This window comes from Eleutherodactylus coqui, chromosome 8, assembly GCF_035609145.1.
Source record: "Eleutherodactylus coqui strain aEleCoq1 chromosome 8, aEleCoq1.hap1, whole genome shotgun sequence".
Taxonomy (NCBI): domain Eukaryota; kingdom Metazoa; phylum Chordata; class Amphibia; order Anura; family Eleutherodactylidae; genus Eleutherodactylus; species Eleutherodactylus coqui.
Window position 1 is genome coordinate 135,497,338 of NC_089844.1, and position 20,488 is coordinate 135,517,825.

The following is a 20,488-nucleotide window of genomic DNA, read 5'->3' on the forward strand; positions in this document are numbered from 1 at the left end:
CGTATAAATGAGAGCGGATTGACATGTTTATCTATCAGCGCTCATTACAACAAGCCCAGAATTGGACTAGAGTAAAAGCATCCTACGATGTCGGGGCATCTATTTATTTTGGCTTAAGTAAAGTTACCCCTTAAAGGGGTGGTTTTTAAGAGTTTTATTAGTCTTCCAGAAACAGCAGCAGTTCTTGGTTAAACCCTCCCACCCCCCCCTAAAAAAACTGATCCTCTTTCTAGTCTCATTAATCTCAATTAACGTGTTCCATATACAAATAAATGGGGAAAGCCAAGCACACGGTTAAAGGAGCCTGTCCCACCTTCATTAATTTGTTAAACTTCTGGCCATGACCTAAAACAATACTCACCTCTCTTCTCTCCTTCATAATGGCTCCAACAGCTCTTTTGGTTTCTCAGGCAACTGCTGCAGCTAATCAGAAGCTGCAGCGTCACCGCCCACGCATTCACATTCCACGTATCAGGGTGCCAGGAGTTTAGGATGGTGACACTGTGGCCTACAATTGGCTGCAGTGGTCACCCGACTTACACTGTAAACACAGACTAAATGAGCCGTGGAAGCCATTGCGCTGCTTACTGTGGTGAAAGAGGGGCGAGTACTGCTGTTTTTGTAATTTTAGGTTGTGGCCAGCTGTTTAAAGAAGAAAAAAAATTAAGTGGGACAACCCCTTTAAGGCTACCCCCACTCATATTTTTATACTTTTTGAGGCATTATCAATTTATAACATTGGTACAAGAGGCCGCTTTTTTATGGAGTTAACTAAAATTTAAAAAAAAAAGACCTGCTTTTTTTCACCTTCAAGAACAGCGCCATTTCTGTCTATAGGCTGTGTCTGGTATTGCAGCTCATCTAAATGCAAGTGAATGTGGCTGAACTGCCATAGCAGACAGAGCAGATGTGGCACTGTCCCTTTTCTTGGGAAGTCTTTCTTACTCCTTCAGTGAGTTACCCCTCATGTATACTACTCCTTTATTATATGGTGAGCTGTGCATCGTACCAGTAACCCTATTCACATTGGGACATTCAATCCAATCCACTCTTCCGGCTCGACTCTTTCAATAAAGCGATAATGTAAAATCCGAGAACGCAGTGCTACTGTATAAAAACATGGAAATGAGAGAAAAATAAAACAATGTGACTTTCTAAAAATCTGCAATGTCTTTAATACTTCTTAGTGTAACATTGTAATGAACTGCAGATCACTCCATGGCCGTACATTGTATATTCTGGGGAATGGTGGAGCCAATAAATACATCCGAACTCTAGCTTTTCAGTCTCTTTCCATAGGAAACATGGCGGCTGTCACACTGCTAATAATGCATGTCGATTCCCAAAATGTATCCAGGAGGGAGCTCCACCAGTACCTGGAGCAGATCTTATAGGAGGGCGATTATGATGATGCAGAGCATGGGCGTGATCAATGCTTCTCCAGAGCTTTAATTAACAACTCATTGAGACGCTCTACCATGGGTCGGGGGTCATCATTTAGCCCGGCTGCGATCATTGCATTCTCGTAGATCTATATAGAATACAATACATATTTTAGGACAAATGCAACTAAACAGATTCTACATATCATGAGCATGGAGCAAATTACAGTGAAGTTTAGGACTGAAGCCACTCTAAATCACTTATAGACCGGGCCTGTTTGAGCCTTAAGGCCCATTTACACACAACGATTATCGTTCAAACAACCGCAAATTAGCTATAATCGTTGCGTATAAACGCTGCTATTGTGCACTTTTCTTCTGAACGATGATTTTAAGGCGAACTTAAAATCCATGGTTTAGCTGCAGAGAGATAAAGTAACTCTCAACAGACCATATGATAGAAAAATACCAGCGTTCCAGTGTTAAGAGTATTGAGTTTGTAGTAATAGCAAGGTATATTGCAGAAAACAGAATGCAGAACCACTTACTTCACAGGGGTGCTTAATGTAAAGCACCCCTGAATCCCAGAAAGCAGGCAAAGATGAGGAATATGTGATGATATTCTTTATTATGCGACGCATTTCGGCCAAACCATCGGCCTTTTTCATGCTTGAAAAAGGCCGATGGTTTGGCCGAAATGCATCGTATAATAAAGAATTCCTCATCTTTGCCTGCTTTCTGGGATTCAGGGGAGCTTTACATTAAGGGGTGCTTTACAACAATGCAGCTGTGTGCAGAGCCCAGCCCACATGCTAGGCTCTGTGAACAGCTCCAAGAGGCCCTTTTACATGCAAATGAAGATAAAGTGTTAAAGGACATTAATGTCCATTAACACTTTATACAAAATGATCGCTAAAACTTTTAATCGTTTGAAAGATTTAGCTTTGCATATAAATGGGCCTTTAGCATTATGGGAGTGCCCTTTGAAAATGCTGCAGTTGCTCTTGACCACAACGGAAAGGTTAAATGGCTGTGATCAAAAGGGTTGTCACATCCCAGCCCTTAAAGCTTGAGCTCGGCTGTCAGACAGATTAGCACCTGCTCCAGAATGACATGGGACACCCATATGGGGCTTATTCTACAGCGCTAAACAATGTGAAGGGGGTCTACTGCGCATAGATTTATCATCTGCACTCAGTAGCCCCAAGAATCAGCATTCTGCACTAGATGTATCATTATGTACAGTTCTAGCTTTTGGGTGATGGCTCACCTGATCAAGAAGTAATCTGGCCAGATCTTCGTTCATGTCCTTCAACTGCGCCATCTTCTTAATAAGAGGATGCCTGGAATATTGTCAGATCAAGGAGTCATAGAAAATATTCAGCTACCAGCATGGCCTATTTCAGCTGCATCCACATCTCATAAATGATCACGCCCCTTTAAAAGGGGTATTTTATTTTAGGCCTTTTTTTTTTTTTTTAATTGATAGCCGATTGATTCCTGAGGCTGCCATCAATGCAGTCATGGCAGGAAGCAGAATGTATTGATTATAGAGAAACGGCTTAGATTGGGACTGCAGTGCAGCTCCCATGGAATATGAATCCAGGCCGCTGTGCTATGGTTATCACTTTCTGTTTCCTGCATTGATCGCAGTGACAGCGGCTCCGGGAATCAGCTGATCGACACGGATCTGAGCAGGTCCCCGCAGGTCATCTACTGATTACTTGTCAGTCATCAATCGAAAAACGTTAAAAAAAATGTGTACTCCATTAAATCTAGACGGTACCATGTTACAGAAGGAACTAATAATCCTTATATACTGATTGACGGGGCGTTCACAGTCAATTAAGTGCTCTTCAATCTTCCATGAATTCCATTATTAAATGGTATACAAAATGATTTTAAGGTTATAAAAAAAAACAAAAAAACACAACATTCAGCCACCAGGGGGAGCAGTAATAAAGAATTTCACTACACTGATATGTCAGAGGCACAAGAAATGTAGGTGATAAGGAGAACGGCACCTTCAGTTGGGTTACCAGGATGAGAGAAGAGACTAGAGCTCAAAACGGACACTTACACTGGCCATACATTTAAGATATCGATTGGACAAAACTGGTGGTGGTCAGAACTGGAGAAAGGCGTGGGTCCCAGAAGTAAGACCAGCATCAATCAGACTTTTATGGCACATCTTGTCAGCATACCATGAAAGTTCAGATGGCAATACCCCCTTTGGCCTCTACGTAGATCTGAGCTCTCTCCATTAACACATTAGAGAGTGTTGCTAAATGCTCTAATTTAGAAGCTGAAAAAAAGGCAATTAAAGTTAAAAAGGGGTTTTCAAGGGATAACGAGAATAGGTCATCAATAGTTGATTGACTAGTGACCACCACTCAGAACCCTGTCAGCGCCGCAACACACAGGGATACAAAGTGGAAGCTGCTGCTCCAACTCCTAAGTAGTGGCCGGCGCTTGTAACTGCAGGTGCAGCTCTCATTGATTTTAATAAGGTCTCAGCCTGCAGTTAAAGCACCAGCCATTACATAGGGGGTCAAAACAGCAGCTTCTGCTCCTTATCTCTGTGTATTGCAGGGTTGACAGCGGGTGCCCGATCAGCTGCTGTGCCAAGCGACGGACCCCAGCTGATCAACTATTGATGACCAATCTTCAGAATGGGTCATCAATAGTATTTCACTGGAAAACCCCTTTAAAGGTACTCAGATGTTTGTGAATTTTGCCTTAACCATTACTACAGCAATGTCACAGCTACATCATGAGAAGACCACCAAAAGCAGACAAACTCACCCAGTATTGATCTCCAGGGTGGGCTGTAAGAGTTGAGCTCTTTCTTCATTGGTTTTAGCAAGCTGCTGTGTGCGCAGAAAATGTCTGGCTGCCCCCATCTCCAACACGGTTATCATGGCTGGGTGAGTGTCCAGACGTGGGGTCACCTATATGAAACAAAATAGTATAGTCAAATACAGGCTACAAAAAATAATCCAGTCCTTACTATACTCCGTATATGAGGAACCTGGTGATGGTATTTACCTTAATATTGGTCACTCGAGTCCCCAAGCCATTCCTCATCCAGGCCATTAGATCTTCAGACTCCTTCTCAGTCAACCTTTCTGAAGAGGACAGGCAAGAGAGAAGGTGTAAGTCTCCAAAGTCATCTGCTCATGCAAACTAGCACTAGAAGAAATGATGGATACCTGGACGATTGTCCTCGAACTTCTCCTCCTTAAAATGATCCACTACAATATCCGTCTCCACTGAGATGAGCTTCTTCTTATCAAACTCCCGCAAGTGTAGCAGAGTGAGCTCATCGAAATTCTCATAGCAGAAGAGGACCTGAAGAAATGGGGAAGACAAGTTAATCAGTGCATGTAAAGGGGGTGTCGAAAAATAACAGGGAGAGCACAAGGAGCACCTCTGTTTGCTTCTGTTTCATGGCTTCATAGTAAGGGCTATGCTCCGCCAGGTGCCGGTTGGGTGCACACAAGTAGTAGATGTTGCGTGATCCTGCTTGCATACGACTGGAGTAATCTGCAAGGCTGGTCTGTTCTCCTGCAGGTAGGGCTGAAGACTCAAAACGCAGCAGTTTTCCAATATCCTCCTTAAAAAAAAAGTCATAAGGGATGAGTCTTGCACAGGAAAGTCATTAACTACACATTAAAACTTTAAAGGGGTGCTCTAAAACCCAATTTGTAACATGTTTATCTGCCCAGCTCACATCGCTGGAGCACTGCAAGACCATGCATTGCCAACACCGGACACCATGAATGACAAGTCTCCAATGCATAGCTAGGTTAAACAATGCAGTTCCCCACTGTATGGCGATTTTGAATAAACTATAACATGCTGTATAAATGTTCCCCCCGCACCTTGACATCTTGCTCATGGGTGGTCACAATTCCTTCTCGCATAAAAAGCCCGTAGTCCTCAAAGAATTTTCTGTATTTCTCAGGATCCTTCTTGCTTTGATCGAGGAAGAATTTGATGAGTCGTCTTTGCAGAACATCTCGTAGCTTCCTGTTTGAAAAAAAACGTATCAAGATCACAAAGTTATCCCAAGGGTGTCAAACTCATCTTCACCAAGGGCCACATCAGCATTATGCTTGCCTTCAAAGGGCCATGTAAAATACAGTCATCTAATTGCAAAGGATATATTTTAAAAAACGGGAGAACGGACATCAGAGCACGGTTTAGTCCAGAAAAATTGGGGCACAAGTCCACAGACACTTGACTCTAAACTGACAGGCAGTCATAGAAAAGGAAAAGTTGCGGGAGTTAGCAGCTGGTGAAAGGTTTCCCCTAAAACTCCTTCGGGCAGAGCCCTTACTTACTGGGTTAAGCAGCAGTATAACACAACCTGCTCTCTGATCCATGCAGCAGGCAGGCTGGAACAGATTGTCCTCCGCAGCATGGTACCGAGGACCAGCCGGGATGTATAAGCTGCCTCAGTCTGAGCCCCGGCAAGTGGCGCTGTACTACAGGATAGGCTCAGGGGGAGAAGCAGACAGGGGAGTGCACACCAAAGGCTCTGGGGGCTGCAGCAACAGCCACAGCACTCAGTTCGAATTCACCCAAGATGGCAGCTGTGATCCTGGTACCCAACAGCAGACTGCAAACAAGTCCACAGTGCGCCAGAGAGTCTTCCTGGCACAGCTCCGATCTAGAAGAGGCTATTCTGCATCCAGACCCTCTAGGCCACATAAAATGACGTAGTGGGCCCGTGAAACTGGAGTTTGACAGGTGTCCTAGTCACAGGATATGGAATAATTTGCTGATTGTAGGGGTCTCACAAGTGAGATGCCCTCCGATCTCGAGAGTAGGCTCCCATATCCCCCTCTGCCTGTCACTGCGGGGGTCACTTCTTCCCCTGCAGTGCTGTCAGAATGAATGGAGCGCGTGTGGTCAGCACTCTATTCATTTCAATGTAGCTGATGGAAATACCCACACACTTGCTGCTCCGATATCTCTGCAGTCCCATTGAAAGCGAATGCAGCATTAGCGTACATCAGCTCGCTCCATACAGTCTACTCCTCACTACGGGGAGGGGTGCAGTAACCCAGCATCGGGGAGGATGGGGGGACAAGGGAGCCATTCTTGAGGTCCGTGGGCGTCTCAGCTGTGAGACTCCTACCAGTCAGCGAGTTGTCCTGTGGATAGGGGATAACTTGTAATCTAAACCCTCCACTTATTTATCAAAAGCCTCACGTGAGTACAGATTTCACATTCATGCCTCAGGAAGGGAGATACTGAAAGCACTGCTGCCCGGGCATTTGGAAACAACCAGGTTATTTCCAGAAGACAATTCCAAAAGTATAGTGGAACATCTGACCAGTCATCAAAGTCAAATGTACACAAATATAACCATGGCCACACAACAAAATGCAGGAATCCAAAAAGAAAAAAAGGATCACAGCAACATAAGAACATAATATATTGGTTACACACAAATAAAAGACCTTAAAGACAAAACTATTGTGGAAAACCACCCCAAGATTATCACCCTGACATGAATACATGTATGTCATGTCAGCAATTACATAAAGCTGAACCCCAAACGTATGACAGATCATATACATAAAGTGCATGTGCATAGTAATTACCAACACGGAGTAATAAGCAATACCAATACTGTAAAGTGCTAGCGCTAAACAGACTTTATAATACGTAACCCATAAGAAGGGAGCCTAAGGTTCAGTTCTGGCTCCCCCCTCATGGGTTAAGTATTTTTCATTATGTGTATACTCATTAAAACCATTCCCTCGGCTAGAAGGAGTTGTTGGAATGGAATGAAACTCTGTGCTTGCAACATTGGTATAAGTAAGGGATTACAATATAAGAGCAAAAGGAGAATTTATCGTGGATAACTGCCCCCTTGAAGGGAGGCTCTGGTACCCTGTTGTACCACCTCTAGCTTGGATACAAGATGTGATACGGGTGGGCATGGAGGCTCTAGTACCCTGTTGTACCACCTCTAGCTTGCATACAAGATGTGATACAGGTGGACATGGAGGCTCTAGTACCCTGTTGTACCACCTCTAGCTTGCATACAAGATGTGATACAGCAGGCATGGAGGCTCTAGTACCCTGTTGTACCACCTCTAGCTTGCATACAAGATGTGATATGGGCGAGCATGGAGGCTCTAGTACCCTGTTGTACCACCTCTAGCTTGCATACAAGATGTGATATGGGCAGGCAAGAAGGCCTTTTTATAGGCTAAGGATGGGACCACTTTTAGGGCCTAGGGTGATAAGACAGTTCATCTAATCCCATCACAGCTCTAGTTATCGGTATATCTGCCCGAGATGTAACTGCATGCTGAGTTTTGCAGCTAAACCACAACAGGTGCCTAATTTTGTTTGACAAAGTATCTTCACATAGAGCAGTGTTCCCCAACTCCAGTCCCCAGGGACCGCCAACAGGTCATGTTTTCAGGATTTCCTCAGTGCTACACAGGTGATATCATTATTGCCTGTGCCTCAGACATTGCCACAGGTGTTCCTACTATAGGAGATCCTGAAAACATGACCTGATGGTGGTCCCTGAGGACTGGAGTTGGGGACCCCTGACATAGAGAACACAGTCTGAATAGGTGATTTTTACAGCAGCTGTTCTATGACACTATATTCTCTCTCTCACCTTATCAGAGCACTTTCCTGTAGCAGTTCTCGGCTGAGATTCAAGGGAATGTCCTCACTGTCCACAACCCCTGTAGAGAACATGAAAATCAATTAACTCCTCTATGATCCATTGCGTATGACGGACACAGGGCTATGTGTACATGTTGAGCACGATGGAAGAACAGTGTTAATATACACATCAGCTAGTGTTGTTATACAAGCTCTGTCCTCTTACGTTGTAGCAGTAGCTTATGACTGCATTGGCAACTTTTTGCTAAAATGAAGACCCATAACCATAATTCCAGGTCAGAAATTGCATTATTCAATCTCTGTTGCTAGACACCTCTGGGGACTATACGTATGATGTACTCACCTCGTAGAAAGCGCAACCACTTGGGCAGGATGTCAGTAGCTTTGGTCTGGATAAGGACTTTGCGGCTGTAAAGTGCCACACTAGACCCCAGCTCCCGGCTTACATCAAACATAAAGGGCTTCTGCATAACAAGATTGGTATAATGGATATAACCTAGCAACTTCTATCAGTGCACCAAGACTGGGCCCCTGACAGGAAGAGCCACACAGGAGAGGCTATTGTGCATCAATAGGGCTTACCATCTCGGGCACATAGAAGATGCTTCTAATATTCACAGGAGCATCTGCCTTGTAGTGAAGCGTGTAGCGAGGTTTATCATAAGCTTGGGCAATAAAGCGATAAAACTCCTCATGCTGCCAATCGCCAATCTCTTTGGGATCCATCATCCAGAGAGCCTACAAAGAAACCGTAAATAAAGTCAGAGAAGTGAAGGAAAATTTCCAATACGAAGTAGGGGAGGGTTTAGTTCCCACCTGAAGAGTATTAATTCTTTTGCCATTAAGGTACAGAGGGAAGCTGACGAAGTTGCTGTATTTGGTGACGACCCCTGAAACATCAAAGAGATGTATTAAAAGTAGCGGTACATACATGTCACTTGTAATAATGGCGGCAGATCAGCTCATATCATACACTGTAGTATCTCCAAAATAAATGCATCTAGTCTTAAAGGGGTTTTCAACAATTTTTATATCCCCCCCACCCATCCTCACTTCACCAATTAGTTGACTGTGACATCATTCCAGGTTTGTTGTATAAGATGACGTCACTGGAAGTCGCTGCAGCGTCACCACCCATTCTCCTTGGCACCATGCTGCCAGGTGTTTGGAAAGGTGACGCTGCAGCAGTCAAGTGACTTCATCTTTAAGTCCTGAAAACCCCTTTAATATTAAAAATGCAGGCACATATAGTGGCAACATGATCACTGCTGTCACCTATACATCTGCATTAAAAAACTACATTCTCAATGACCCTTCTACCCAATCTGAATGCCCATGGGTGAATGGCGGGAGCAGCCATTGTATGGTGGTGACTTACCTTTTACTCTGTCCTCACTGGCAAACTCCTTACAGTCTTCCTTAAGATGAATGATGACTTTTGTCCCTTGCCTCACACCGCTGGCCTCTGCCAACTCAAAGACACCAGATCTACAGGAAAGAAGGAACCCATGTTAGCGAGAGGAGTACAAAAATATGAACCTGAATACAAAGCCAATGCTATAGAATATGTCAGTGCTATACAAGCAGCAGGAAATAGAGGCAGTCATCCTCATTGGTTTGCAATGCTAGATTCCTGATGACCTCTGCACCTTCCTGTACTTACCCATCAGATGTCCAGCAGAACCCGGAGCTGCCAGGCTCCGAAGCCTGAGAGTACACAACCACTTTATCAGCAACCATGAATGCCGAGTAGAAGCCAACACCAAACTGACCTATGATCTTCCCAGAGCTATCAGTCTGGTTCTGCAGGGCTTCAAGAAAGGCCTAAAACGGAAAAAAATAAATTAAAAAATTCACAAAAATATATCGAAATAAGTATGATGAAAATCGAAAAAACAACTTTGTCTGCAGGATTACCTTGGATCCGGAACGTGCAATGGTTCCCAGGTTAGAGATCAGCTCCTCCTGCGTCATCCCCACTCCAGTGTCCTGTAGTAATGATGTCACGGTTAGATGGGGAACGGCGGTGCATGGTTACTTTCCATTCTCCAGACCCTGCGTGCTCACCTCTGTTTGTCGCAGCCACCAGGATGCATTTATTCATTCCCCTATAAATAGGTGTAAAGTGTTCCTTGCTGCTCTTACCTGGATGGTGAGCGTGCCCTTCTCACTGTCGGTATGCAGGTGGATCTCCATCTCCGGCAAGTTGCTTCCCTGGGACAAGAGCTTGTGACGCAGCTTCTCCAGCGCATCACTACCATTTGAGATAAGTTCTCGGATAAATACCTGGTGAGAGGACATATGGTGTCAGACATACTCCGGCTCACTAGTAATTTATCAATAGAAGTTCAATAAAGTTTTTTGAAGAAAAAAAAAAAAACACGCACCTCCTTCTCAGAGTATAACGAGCGAGCAACAATGTCCAGGAGCTTCTTCGTTTCAGCCTGAAACTCGTGCTTCAATCCGACACCTGCGAAACATTTCCAGACACGCTGTGATGTCACTTTATTCTACGGGTTATCAATACGATTAGGTCACCAAATTATGGAGGTTTTATTACATTTTTCTACTTTTGCACAATATAAGGACTTTTTTTCCTTTACAAAAGGAACACGAGTGTTTTCCCCTGCAATACGGCGCAGCCGGCCACGTGAATCGACGGAAAATCATGAATAGCCGCAACTTGGTCGCAGCTATTCTTTGTTCATGCGAATTTCGGCAGAGATGCAGGCAGCGGTAAAACACAACGCCCGTGGGAAGGAGGCCTGAAGCTGTAAACTCAGTATTCTCCACCCCACTTCAAACGGCTGTAGCTTGGGTTCTTTTGGTGCTATGAACAAGCTTTTGGTTTCATTTTAAAGCCACGTCAGTAACACTGATAGAACCGGATTTACAGCCATTTGAAGTAGGACAAACTCTGTTGATCCAAAAATGTAATGTTATTTTCCTGTACAACAAAAATAGCTCGTTTTAAACTGTAACAGTGTTAACCCCATATTAAAGGGATCTGGGTTAGCAGGTGTTCTGGATTACTGGAATATGATGGAAACATTTGTGAAACATATCTAAGTTTAGAGAAGCTCATGGAAGGCAGACACAAATGAAACTTCTGCTCTTCTGTGTCTGTCAGGTGATGGACTATTAGGACTGTTGGACTTGCATGACAGATTAAAGGGGCATTACCATTTTATAAAGTGATGGCATATCTCTAGAATAGGTCATCAGTTTATGATTAATAGGGGTCAGACCTCTGCGACCCACATCAGTCCTGAGAATGAAGAAGGTACAGTGCTGGTGTAGCACCAGGGAGCTGCAGTGTGGCTCCATTCAAGTGAATGAAGCTGCCTGCTGTTCCCTGCACAGGCAGGTGGCAAGCATGGTCCCTGTGCAGGGTAAAAAGGCGCTGCAGCCTCTTCGTTCTCCGATCATTGGGGGTTCCAGATATCCAAGCCTCATCAATCATAAAAGTGATGGAATATCCTAATGATGTATAGATGTAACAAAGGTGATCTTGACACTTAACACATGAAATGCACAATTGCAGCAAACGTTTAACTTGACTATTCAATGGCTTTTGCTCCATTAAGTGTCAATTTAAAGTTTGCTGCTGCATTTAACGCATCAAGTGTCAAAATAATGTTTCCTACATCAGCATCCTCACTGAAGAAGATTGGAAGACCTCTTGAAAGAAATGATAAACTGACAATGAAAATACGATATTGCCGATATGGTCGGCAAGATCATCCAGCTATTGGCAGCTGTGGCAGAGTATCAGCTGGAAGCGGTTTTGGTTACGTGGGCACCCTTATCCCGACTGTGCAAATGTACCTGAAAGAATTGACATGTGCTCACATCTATAGATCCAAGGAGCCTGGGTCCATGCTATAGCAGTGGTCTTCATCCTGTGGTCTCAGCTGTTATGAAACTAAAACTCCGGCATGGCTGTAGCTGTCATGGAATGCTGGGAGTTGTAGTTCTGCAACAGCTGAAGAACCACAGTGTGTAGACCATAGCCCTAACAGATACCTAAACATGCATATAACTATACATAGGCCAACCGTAGCGGCATATGGCCATACTGCAATGTGATACAGTAAAGCCCATCCTCGTCACACCCCGATGGGTGATCACTCACCCTGTACACTCTCAGTATCAGAGATGATTGTGTGCAGCACCGGCTCCTCTTCCTTGGTCTCCACGGTTTGTGTAGAGTATCTCCGGTACATTACACTACTCAACGTGGGCAGGCTCTTCCTGGAGGTGGGCACTGAATGCCAGGGAGAAGGCTGGTACCTGCTGATACCTCCTGAGAAACATAGACTCCTTTAGTATCAATGTACAGACAATTTACATATTCCATCTGAACATCTGCAACAAGAGCTACTTGCTAACAATCCTTTCCAGTTGTATCAGTGACATCAGTATGGGTATGGGCACCTCACTAGGTGTATGGGCACCTCACTATGTGTATGGGCACCTCAAAGGGCTTGTTCTCATTGCAAAGATACATAGCCATAGTTGGGGATCAGTGAACTTCCAGCCACTTGGACCCCCTCCAATCCAGAGAAGATGTGTGAGATCCCCTGATAGATCTGCTATAGCAAATAATTGTATAAATGAAAGCAAACATCTTTAATTGCCAGGAGGAATTAACAGAGGTACAGTACAATGCAGAGTTCTGAGAAAAGAACAACTGGGTGTTACCATTCCCCTTGTCATTAGGGTGTCTGATACTGTCAGCACTGATTGGACTGTGCCAGAGTTTGCAGGGAACACATCCTATTAACAAAGGAGAACGTGCCGTTGTCAATGTATTCATAGGTTTCCAGGAGGAACAACAGAGGGACAGGAATCTGAGAATGAAAAGCTGGGAGCCGTAGGTTGGGCATAACTACTGTAAATCAAGGTCTAAGGGCATTGTCTGGCTTCTTGTTGAGGGCTCGTTCACATCAGTATTTTTGTTGTTCGCTCTACAGTTCCGTCAGAAGAGAAGCAAAAAAAAAAAAAAAAGATGGTTCCATTTTACTTCCCATTGATTCCATTTCGTTTCTACATTACAGCCAACGGGTGTCGGAGAGGTTTCCTTCTGGTTCTGTTTATTATCCGTTTAATGGATCCATTTTTAAAAGAGCGCGGACAGAAGTGAAAAAGACAAAATGGACATTTTTTTTTTAAAAAGGTTGTAAACGGAACGAAAAGGAAACAAACTGATAGAAATGGTCCCTTTTTTGACATCTGTCTACCAGATCCATTAAAAAACAAAAACAGAAACGATGGTTTCCGTCTGGATCCGTTTTACTGTTTCATTAAAAAAAACAAGGATCTGTTAGGGCGCCATCACGCGGGCATATGTGTTGTGGCGCAACGTGTTTTTTTTGCACACATATCAACATATTTTACTGTACGTTTTCTGTGTGCAAGGCCTGCTTTTTTGCGCACAAGGCACAAATACGCCGCAATTTAGCCTAATGAGTTCCAGGTGTGTTCTATTGCCCGTGGAATTGTGCTGTTTTTAACACATCTGCTTGTGTATTGTGCTCGCGTTTGTGCAACCCCCATAGACTTCTATGGGGACCTTTGGTGCGCAAATGTGCACAAAAGTAGAGCATGCTGTATTTTTTTTAGAGCACGCGCAAAAAAAAAAAAAAAAAAAAAAAGAGACTCAGAGCGAACCCATTGAAATCAATGGGTTCTCTTCTCTGTGTTTTGCACATGCAAATAAGCCTGTGTGAATACGCTCTTAGGGTCAATCTTCCATCCTTCAAAATATTTAAAGGAATTTCCAGGTCTAAGATATCCATAAGCTATCCACAGGGTAGGTCATCAATATCAGATGAGTGGAGGCCCGCAACTTGGTTGCCCCGGCACAGTGCTGTACATTTCATAGTGGCTGTGCCAGGTATAGCAGCTCCATCCCATTCACTAATCTGCTCTTATTGCATGTGACTGATGAACGTGAAATCGCACGCCTGAGAAGAGGCCGTGGTGCTTGCCCAAATGCAGTTTCCTCTTCAGTCAGCTGATCAGTAGGAAGGAAAATGGGAGTCAAGCTGGAAACAAGTAACATCTCTACATTGTGGGACATTTAGAAGGATTTGGGGAGAGGGGTTGGGATTATATACACAGTCCATATCAAGACTGCCATGGGAAGGTAGGAAGGGAGGGTGTGGGGGACCTACACGACAGAGCTTTTGCCCATAGACTTCATATAAGGGTCATCATACTAGGATTATAAAAGAATGTTATAAAACGGCGCCATCCCTGTCAACAGTTCATGTCTGGTATTGCTGACTGACTGTATTCAAGTGAGCTGCAATACCAGATACATCCTTAAGGGTAAGGCAGTGTCACAGGGGCATATTTGTGTGTGCATTTACACATGCAATACGCAGAGAATAGAACCTATTGATTTCAATCGCTTCGTTCACATGCGCGTATTTCTCCTGTGCATTTTTGTCACAAAAACACCCCGAAAACACACAACACGGTATGCTCTATTTTTTCACGCATTAGCGCACAAAACGTCCCCATAGAAGTCAATGGGCTGTGCAAATGTGCACACAATACACTAGGAGATGCGTGACGCACTGCGTAATTGCACAGGAAAAAGAACACATCTGTAACTCATTAGATTCACTATTGATTTCAACCTGTGCGTTTTTTTTACTGCATGCAAATCAACATGCCCTTCCATGCTGAAAAAGTACCGTACAGTACAGCGATGCGCACAAAACAGCATAGCTCATTCCGTAAGAACGCTATGCCCACGAGCACAAAAACGCATACGCTTCGAGCGACGCTGCTTCTATAATAGAAATACCATTTTTTCCAATCCCTATAATGGGGAGTCCTAGAATTGGACGCCCCAAAACAGGACCCTGAACTGATAGATTGGATGGCAGAGACGAACAATTTTTAGGTGATATTCAGAACCTTTTGGTAAAATCCTAACTTTAAATCTGGGACAATTCCTTCAAGGTAACATTGATGAGGTGGCAGAGCACGCGGCTGCGCAGCGGTCACTGACTGGGGTCAGCAGGTGTTGCAATGTTGACCGATCACATACCAGTCCGGACGAGGGGACGGACTGTCAGCTGACACCCGCCTGTACTGCACCAACCAAGGACTCCTCGTCCTCTGTGGCGCGGCACGGAAACGGTTTCATCGACAGATGACCGAGAGAGTTCTTCTCTCCATTATAAAAGCACAAGACACGTACGATGGGGTCACCGCGGCTGTAGGGTTCGAGCGGACATGGCGGGTTGGTTGCAGTATTTACAGCAGCAGTGAAGATGATGAGATTGAAGAAAATGGCATCCACCCGCTGAAAAAAACCGTGTGAGGAAACTGACACGCCGCGCCGATTTCAGAATAGTTTTCCAGGACTAAGAGCTCGTTCACACGCGTGTAACATGCAGTGATCAGAGCCCATTGATTTCGGTGGGTTCGTTCACAGCTGTGTTTTTTTAAACACGTCTTTTGGTCGCATGAAAAAAAAAAACCATGGCGTGTTCTACCTTGTTGTTTATTACGCACCGTTATAGCCCACTGATATCAATCAGCAATAAAGACATTTTTCTATGGACAGTTTTGACAAATCTATATGTATCCCTAAGAGCATCTCCAAATACCGCTGTAGGGGCGCACTCACACAGGCACATGCGTATTTAGTTCCATGAATAGGCAGTATAATAAGGGGCTTTATTACAGGTCTGTACAATATATCATGACAGGTAACGGATCCTGGTCTGTTCTCGTGCATCAGGGGTCCTACATCCCACCATGATCAGTTCTTATACATATTCTATAAAGGGGTGGGGCTATAGTCTTTAACGGAAGCAGCTATTACAGCGGACATGATGAGCGACGGATATTCCGCATATTATTCACAACATGTACAGGAGATACAAGACCACTCTTAGAATAGACTTTGCCCTGCTGAAGAGAATGGTAACACTATTTAATGCACATTTAATGGTTCCAGTGACGGTAATGTTAATCAGGGGGAACAAGAAAGTTGGGCGATTCAAACTCCAGTCTTCTCTGGTCATGTGACCTCAGGTGCAGAACATGTGATATGACAGCCTCAGTGACACTGTATGTAACCCTTTCCCCACCAGTGTACACTGGATGAGCGCTATGACAGTAGAGGACACAGAGATCACAGCAGCACGTGCGGATGGCACTTGCCTTTCTAGCCATTACACTGCTACACATGACGACAGAAGGCTTCAGCCTGACGTCATACTCACCGCTCAGGCTCCTCCCTGATACGGCAGCCACGGACCGGCTCCATGATCTCAGTGCCCGGCTAAGGTTTCCTCTGAGCAGTGCTGAAGTCGCCATGTTTCTTCAGGGACGCGCACGCGAGTGACGTCAGGCATGTGCGCCCGTGAGCTAGTTCTCCGGTGACGTCATTTCTGGGCGTGTCTGGCCCTGCTGGGCGTGAATAAGCTGAGTGGTGCAGGAATGTAAGGTGCACCACAGAGCAGTGTGTGGGATAATGTACAGGCTGACAACCAATATGGCTACCATTACAGCTGCACATAAGGGTTGTCACTTGTCACCCAAATTACCTGTTAAGTGGTACATGGAGCCGTTCCCCGGGTGCGGACTCTATATACCAAACGAGCGAATGACGTCAGATACATCGCTGGCTTCTTCACCGAGAAATCGTTAAGTCGTTCACATTCGCTGTATAAATAAAGGCTCTTTCACGCAGGGAGCTGCGTGCGCAAAAATCACAATTTTTTGAAGCATAGTAGTTCCTTCTAAGGCCCCCTGCACATGGCAGAGCCCGATTCCGCATGCAGAATCCCGCAGCGCCGTCCGCGCGTACCTGCTCTGTCCCCATCTTTTCTGTACTGCAGATGGACCTGGTGGCTCGCTGTCGCACATGCAGAAATAGAAACATTTTTTTAAAATGAGGTCATACGCATGAGCGATGTTTTCCTGCACGGCAGCGCGATGCGATGCAGGAAACAGATCACAGCCCAATATCGCCCTCGCCAATGTGAAGGAGCGCTGAGGCTGTATTGACACGGACGTAAGTCCAAGAAAGTCTAACCTACGATCTATCCACTTTACTGTGACTTTAAGGGCTCCGGTCCACGGACAGATTTGCATTGCGGAATGCGGTGCGCGATTCCGCCTCCGGACTCTGCAGCAAATCCATCCCATAGCGTTCTATGTGAAAGCGCAATTCCCTGCCCACGAGCAGAAATCGATTGTGATTTTCCACTTGCGGAGAAGAAATCGCAGAATGCTGCGATTTTGTGCGGGCTATGAACTGACGGCCTACATTGACTTCAATGGAAGCCGTTCGCCCTGCGGCCATTTTACAATCTTCATTGCAGAATGGCCGCGGGAACCACATCATTGCCTGGCGATGGCGCGGCATCCTCTGCACTGCGCATGCAGGCTGGCACATCCACAGCACAGAGAAGAAGACAGTGGATAGGTACGGACAGGTCGAACTCCGCTGCGGGATCCGACCCGACCATAGACAGGAGCCCTAATGCTACTATGACGCGTTCTGGTATTACTAGCGCATTGCGGTAGTTACATTTTTGATAGGCTTGAAAAAAATTGCATGTGCTTCCAATAGTTAAAATCATTAAAAAAACCGCATCACAGTTGCATGCATATCGCATGGCATGCGAGTGGAATGCAATTTTTTTTCACGCTCCCATAGGAAATATTGGGCAATTCTTGCACAAAAATAGGACAGACTGCAATTTTTCAGCCTCGGTCCGAGAGAAAGATCGCTCGAGTGAATTAATCCATTGAAATTAAAGCGCTGTTCTCATGTGCAGGTCCTGTCCTTCATGTGCAAGTCGCGTGTGAAAACCGTTCATGTGAATCCTCCCTTAGGCCGGGCTCACATGGATGGGTCGGATTTTGCATGTAGGAGGCCTGCAGTGGATGCCGGCTGTAAGCCTAGCTGGCGACCCTGCGTTCTGCAATTACCCGTATCGCGGATGACTGTGGAGGTTATGCACAGTACAGGTGTTTTTTTTCTTTGTTTTTCCCGTGCCGTCGCTTAGCGATGATGCAAGTATCCACAATCCATGCGCAATGTTGATTGTGTATGGGCTGCGGGTTGGACGCCTCCATGGACTTCAGTGGTGTCTGTCCGCATGGATTCCTCGGCAAAATAGTGCATGCTGCGATTTTTCTTCCACTCATGTATCCACAAGTGAAAAGGAAAAAGCAAAAGTCATGCCTTTCAATGCCTGCATTTTACCGTGGATTGACCGTGTGGATGGCGAGCGCAGAAAAGGCGACTGTCAATATTGTGACATCACAGCACTTCGTAAACGGCGGGTTGTTTTGTCGTGTAGCTCACTGCTGTTACATGCAAAGCCAGCTGAAGCCTGGGTTCACACACACCGGAATCCCGGCGGAAATCTCGCGGTTTGGCCACAGCGAAAAACCGCGAGATTTTTGCCTGGAGAAGCGCTGCTTCAAAACCTGTGGCACTTAGCCGCGGGTTTTGAAGCGGCCTGGCCGCTTGCTCATCTGCTGCGGCCAGCGCTCCCATAGAGGAAAGTGTGGCCGCAGCGGAAGAAGAAAAAAATGTACATGCTGCGGCCGGGAAATCCACTCAGCAGCGCCGGCTTCTGCCGGCTTTGCAGTGGCAGATTCGCCGTCCCGTGTTTGGACGAGATTTCTGAGAAATCTCATCCGCATGGCTGGCTAATCCCGGGATTAGCGGCTGCAGTCGGATTTGCCGCAGCAAAATTCCAGACGGAATTTCCGCAGCATATCCACCCCGTGTGAACCCAGCCTAAAAGTCATAACAGCAACTGCACTTGCTGGGTACTCGCAGTGGGACAGCGCTGTTATGTCCACAAGCAATATGGGCGCCTGAAAACTGGATATAATAATAAAGTAAGGGGGTAAAGCCGGACAGATGTATTAGATTGAGGGCTTCTTCACACAGGTGAGCGCAAGATCAGGACAAGAAACTCGGCCCGATAACACGCTTGCCAACATACGATTTTCACGGCGATGCGAAGCGTTTTTCATTAAAAAATCACATCGCTTCTGTGAAGTTGCAGTCCTCACGCACGTGTCTGCATCATAAGGCCGGGTTCACACAGGGCAGATTTGCCGTGGAAATGTCGTCCGGAATTTCGCTGCCGCAAGTCCGCCTGTGGCCGCTAATCCCGGTATTAGCCAGCCATGTAGACAAGATTTCTCAGAAATGTTGTCCATGCGGGGCAGCAAAGCCGTCAGAAGCCGGCGCTGTGGCGCAGATTCCCCGGCAGCAGCATGCCCATTCTTTTTTTTCTGTTGCGGTCGCACTCTCCTCTATGAGAGTGCCGTCCGCAACAGAAAAGCATGCGGCCTAGCCGCTCCAAAACCCGTGGCTATGTGCCGCGGGTTTTGAAGCAGCGCTTTCCTGGCAGAAATCTCGCTGTTTTTCGCTGCAGCCAAACCGCAAGATTTCCACCGGGAATACGCCATGTGGGAACCCAGCCTTAGTGTTTCCCATTGACTTTATTGAGAAGCATCGCATCACATGTACATCGTACGGCACGCGAATACCATGTAACGATTTTTAAGGTCCCATTGAAAACAATGGGTGAGGCGTTCTGTGGGAACGCATAAGAAAGATCATGCTGTGACTTTTGTTCCTTGCAGCAGTGCTATGAGGAAAAAAATGTCTTGTGCGAATGAATCCTTTTTTTAAAAGAATGGATTCATTCACACAAATGATTTTTTTTCTCATGGCATCGCTGCGTGGAAAAAAATCACAGCATGATCTTTCTTTTGCGTTTCCACAGAACGCCTCGCCCATTGTTTTCTATGGGACCTTAAAAGCCGTCGCATGACACTTGTATGCCGTGCAATGTGCAAGACAATGCAATGTTTCCCATTGAAGTCAATGTGTGACACTTGCGGTCCTGACACAGGACAATATATATGTCTCACACAATATATACAGTGGGGAAAAAAGTATTTAGTCAGATACCAATTGTACAAGTTCTCCCACTTACAAAGATGAGAGAGGCCTGTAATTAACATCATAGGCAGACCTCAACTATGAGAGACAACATGAGAAAACACATCCCGAAAATCACATTGTCTGATTTTTTTACTAATTAATTTGCAAATTCTGGTGGAAAATAAGTATTTGGTCACCTACAAACCAGCAGGATTTCTGGGTCTCACAAACCTGTAACTTCTTCTTTAAGAGGCTCCTCTGTCCTCCACTCATTACCTGTAGTAATGGCACCGGTTTGAACTTGTTATCAGTATAAAAGACACCTGTCCACAACCTCAAGCAGTCACACTCCAAACTCCGCTATGGTGAAGACCAAAGAGCTGTCGAAGGGCACCAGAAACAAAATTGTAGCCCTGCACCAGACTGGGAAGACTGAATCTGCAATATGCAAGCAGCTTGGTGTGAAGAAATCAACTGTGAGGGCAATAAT

At 45.4% G+C, this 20,488-nt stretch overlaps 1 protein-coding gene across 1 annotated transcript; it reads right to left on the minus strand.

Annotated features, from left to right (window-relative positions):
• Nucleotides 1–1,147: 1,147 nt before the first annotated feature.
• Nucleotides 1,148–16,432, minus strand: TRAP1 (TNF receptor associated protein 1). Its single transcript, XM_066576481.1, has 18 exons — nucleotides 16,298–16,432; nucleotides 12,181–12,351; nucleotides 10,433–10,515; nucleotides 10,191–10,331; nucleotides 9,963–10,034; nucleotides 9,709–9,869; nucleotides 9,424–9,533; nucleotides 8,862–8,935; nucleotides 8,628–8,783; nucleotides 8,389–8,509; nucleotides 8,035–8,104; nucleotides 5,267–5,414; nucleotides 4,813–4,998; nucleotides 4,595–4,733; nucleotides 4,431–4,510; nucleotides 4,188–4,333; nucleotides 2,653–2,725; nucleotides 1,148–1,531 (listed from the first exon to the last, which is right to left on the minus strand). Exons 1-18 carry the CDS (start codon nucleotides 16,389–16,391, stop codon nucleotides 1,430–1,432), a joined length of 2,127 nt encoding a protein of 708 aa, XP_066432578.1. The 5' UTR covers nucleotides 16,392–16,432; the 3' UTR covers nucleotides 1,148–1,429.
• Between the last annotated feature and the right edge of the window lie 4,056 nt (nucleotides 16,433–20,488).

Bases quoted from the DNA above. Each gene is read 5' to 3' on its own strand.
- TRAP1 (XM_066576481.1), bottom strand. From the start codon at position 16,391: ATGGCGACTTCAGCACTGCTCAGAGGAAACCTTAGCCGGGCACTGAGA. The intron at 5,415-8,034 runs GTGAGAGAGAGA...TTTTTCAAACAG, and splicing joins CAGGAAAGTGCTCTGATAAG to GAAGCTACGAGATGTTCTGC. The intron at 4,999-5,266 runs GTGCGGGGGGAA...TTTTTTTTTAAG, and splicing joins CCCATGAGCAAGATGTCAAG to GAGGATATTGGAAAACTGCT.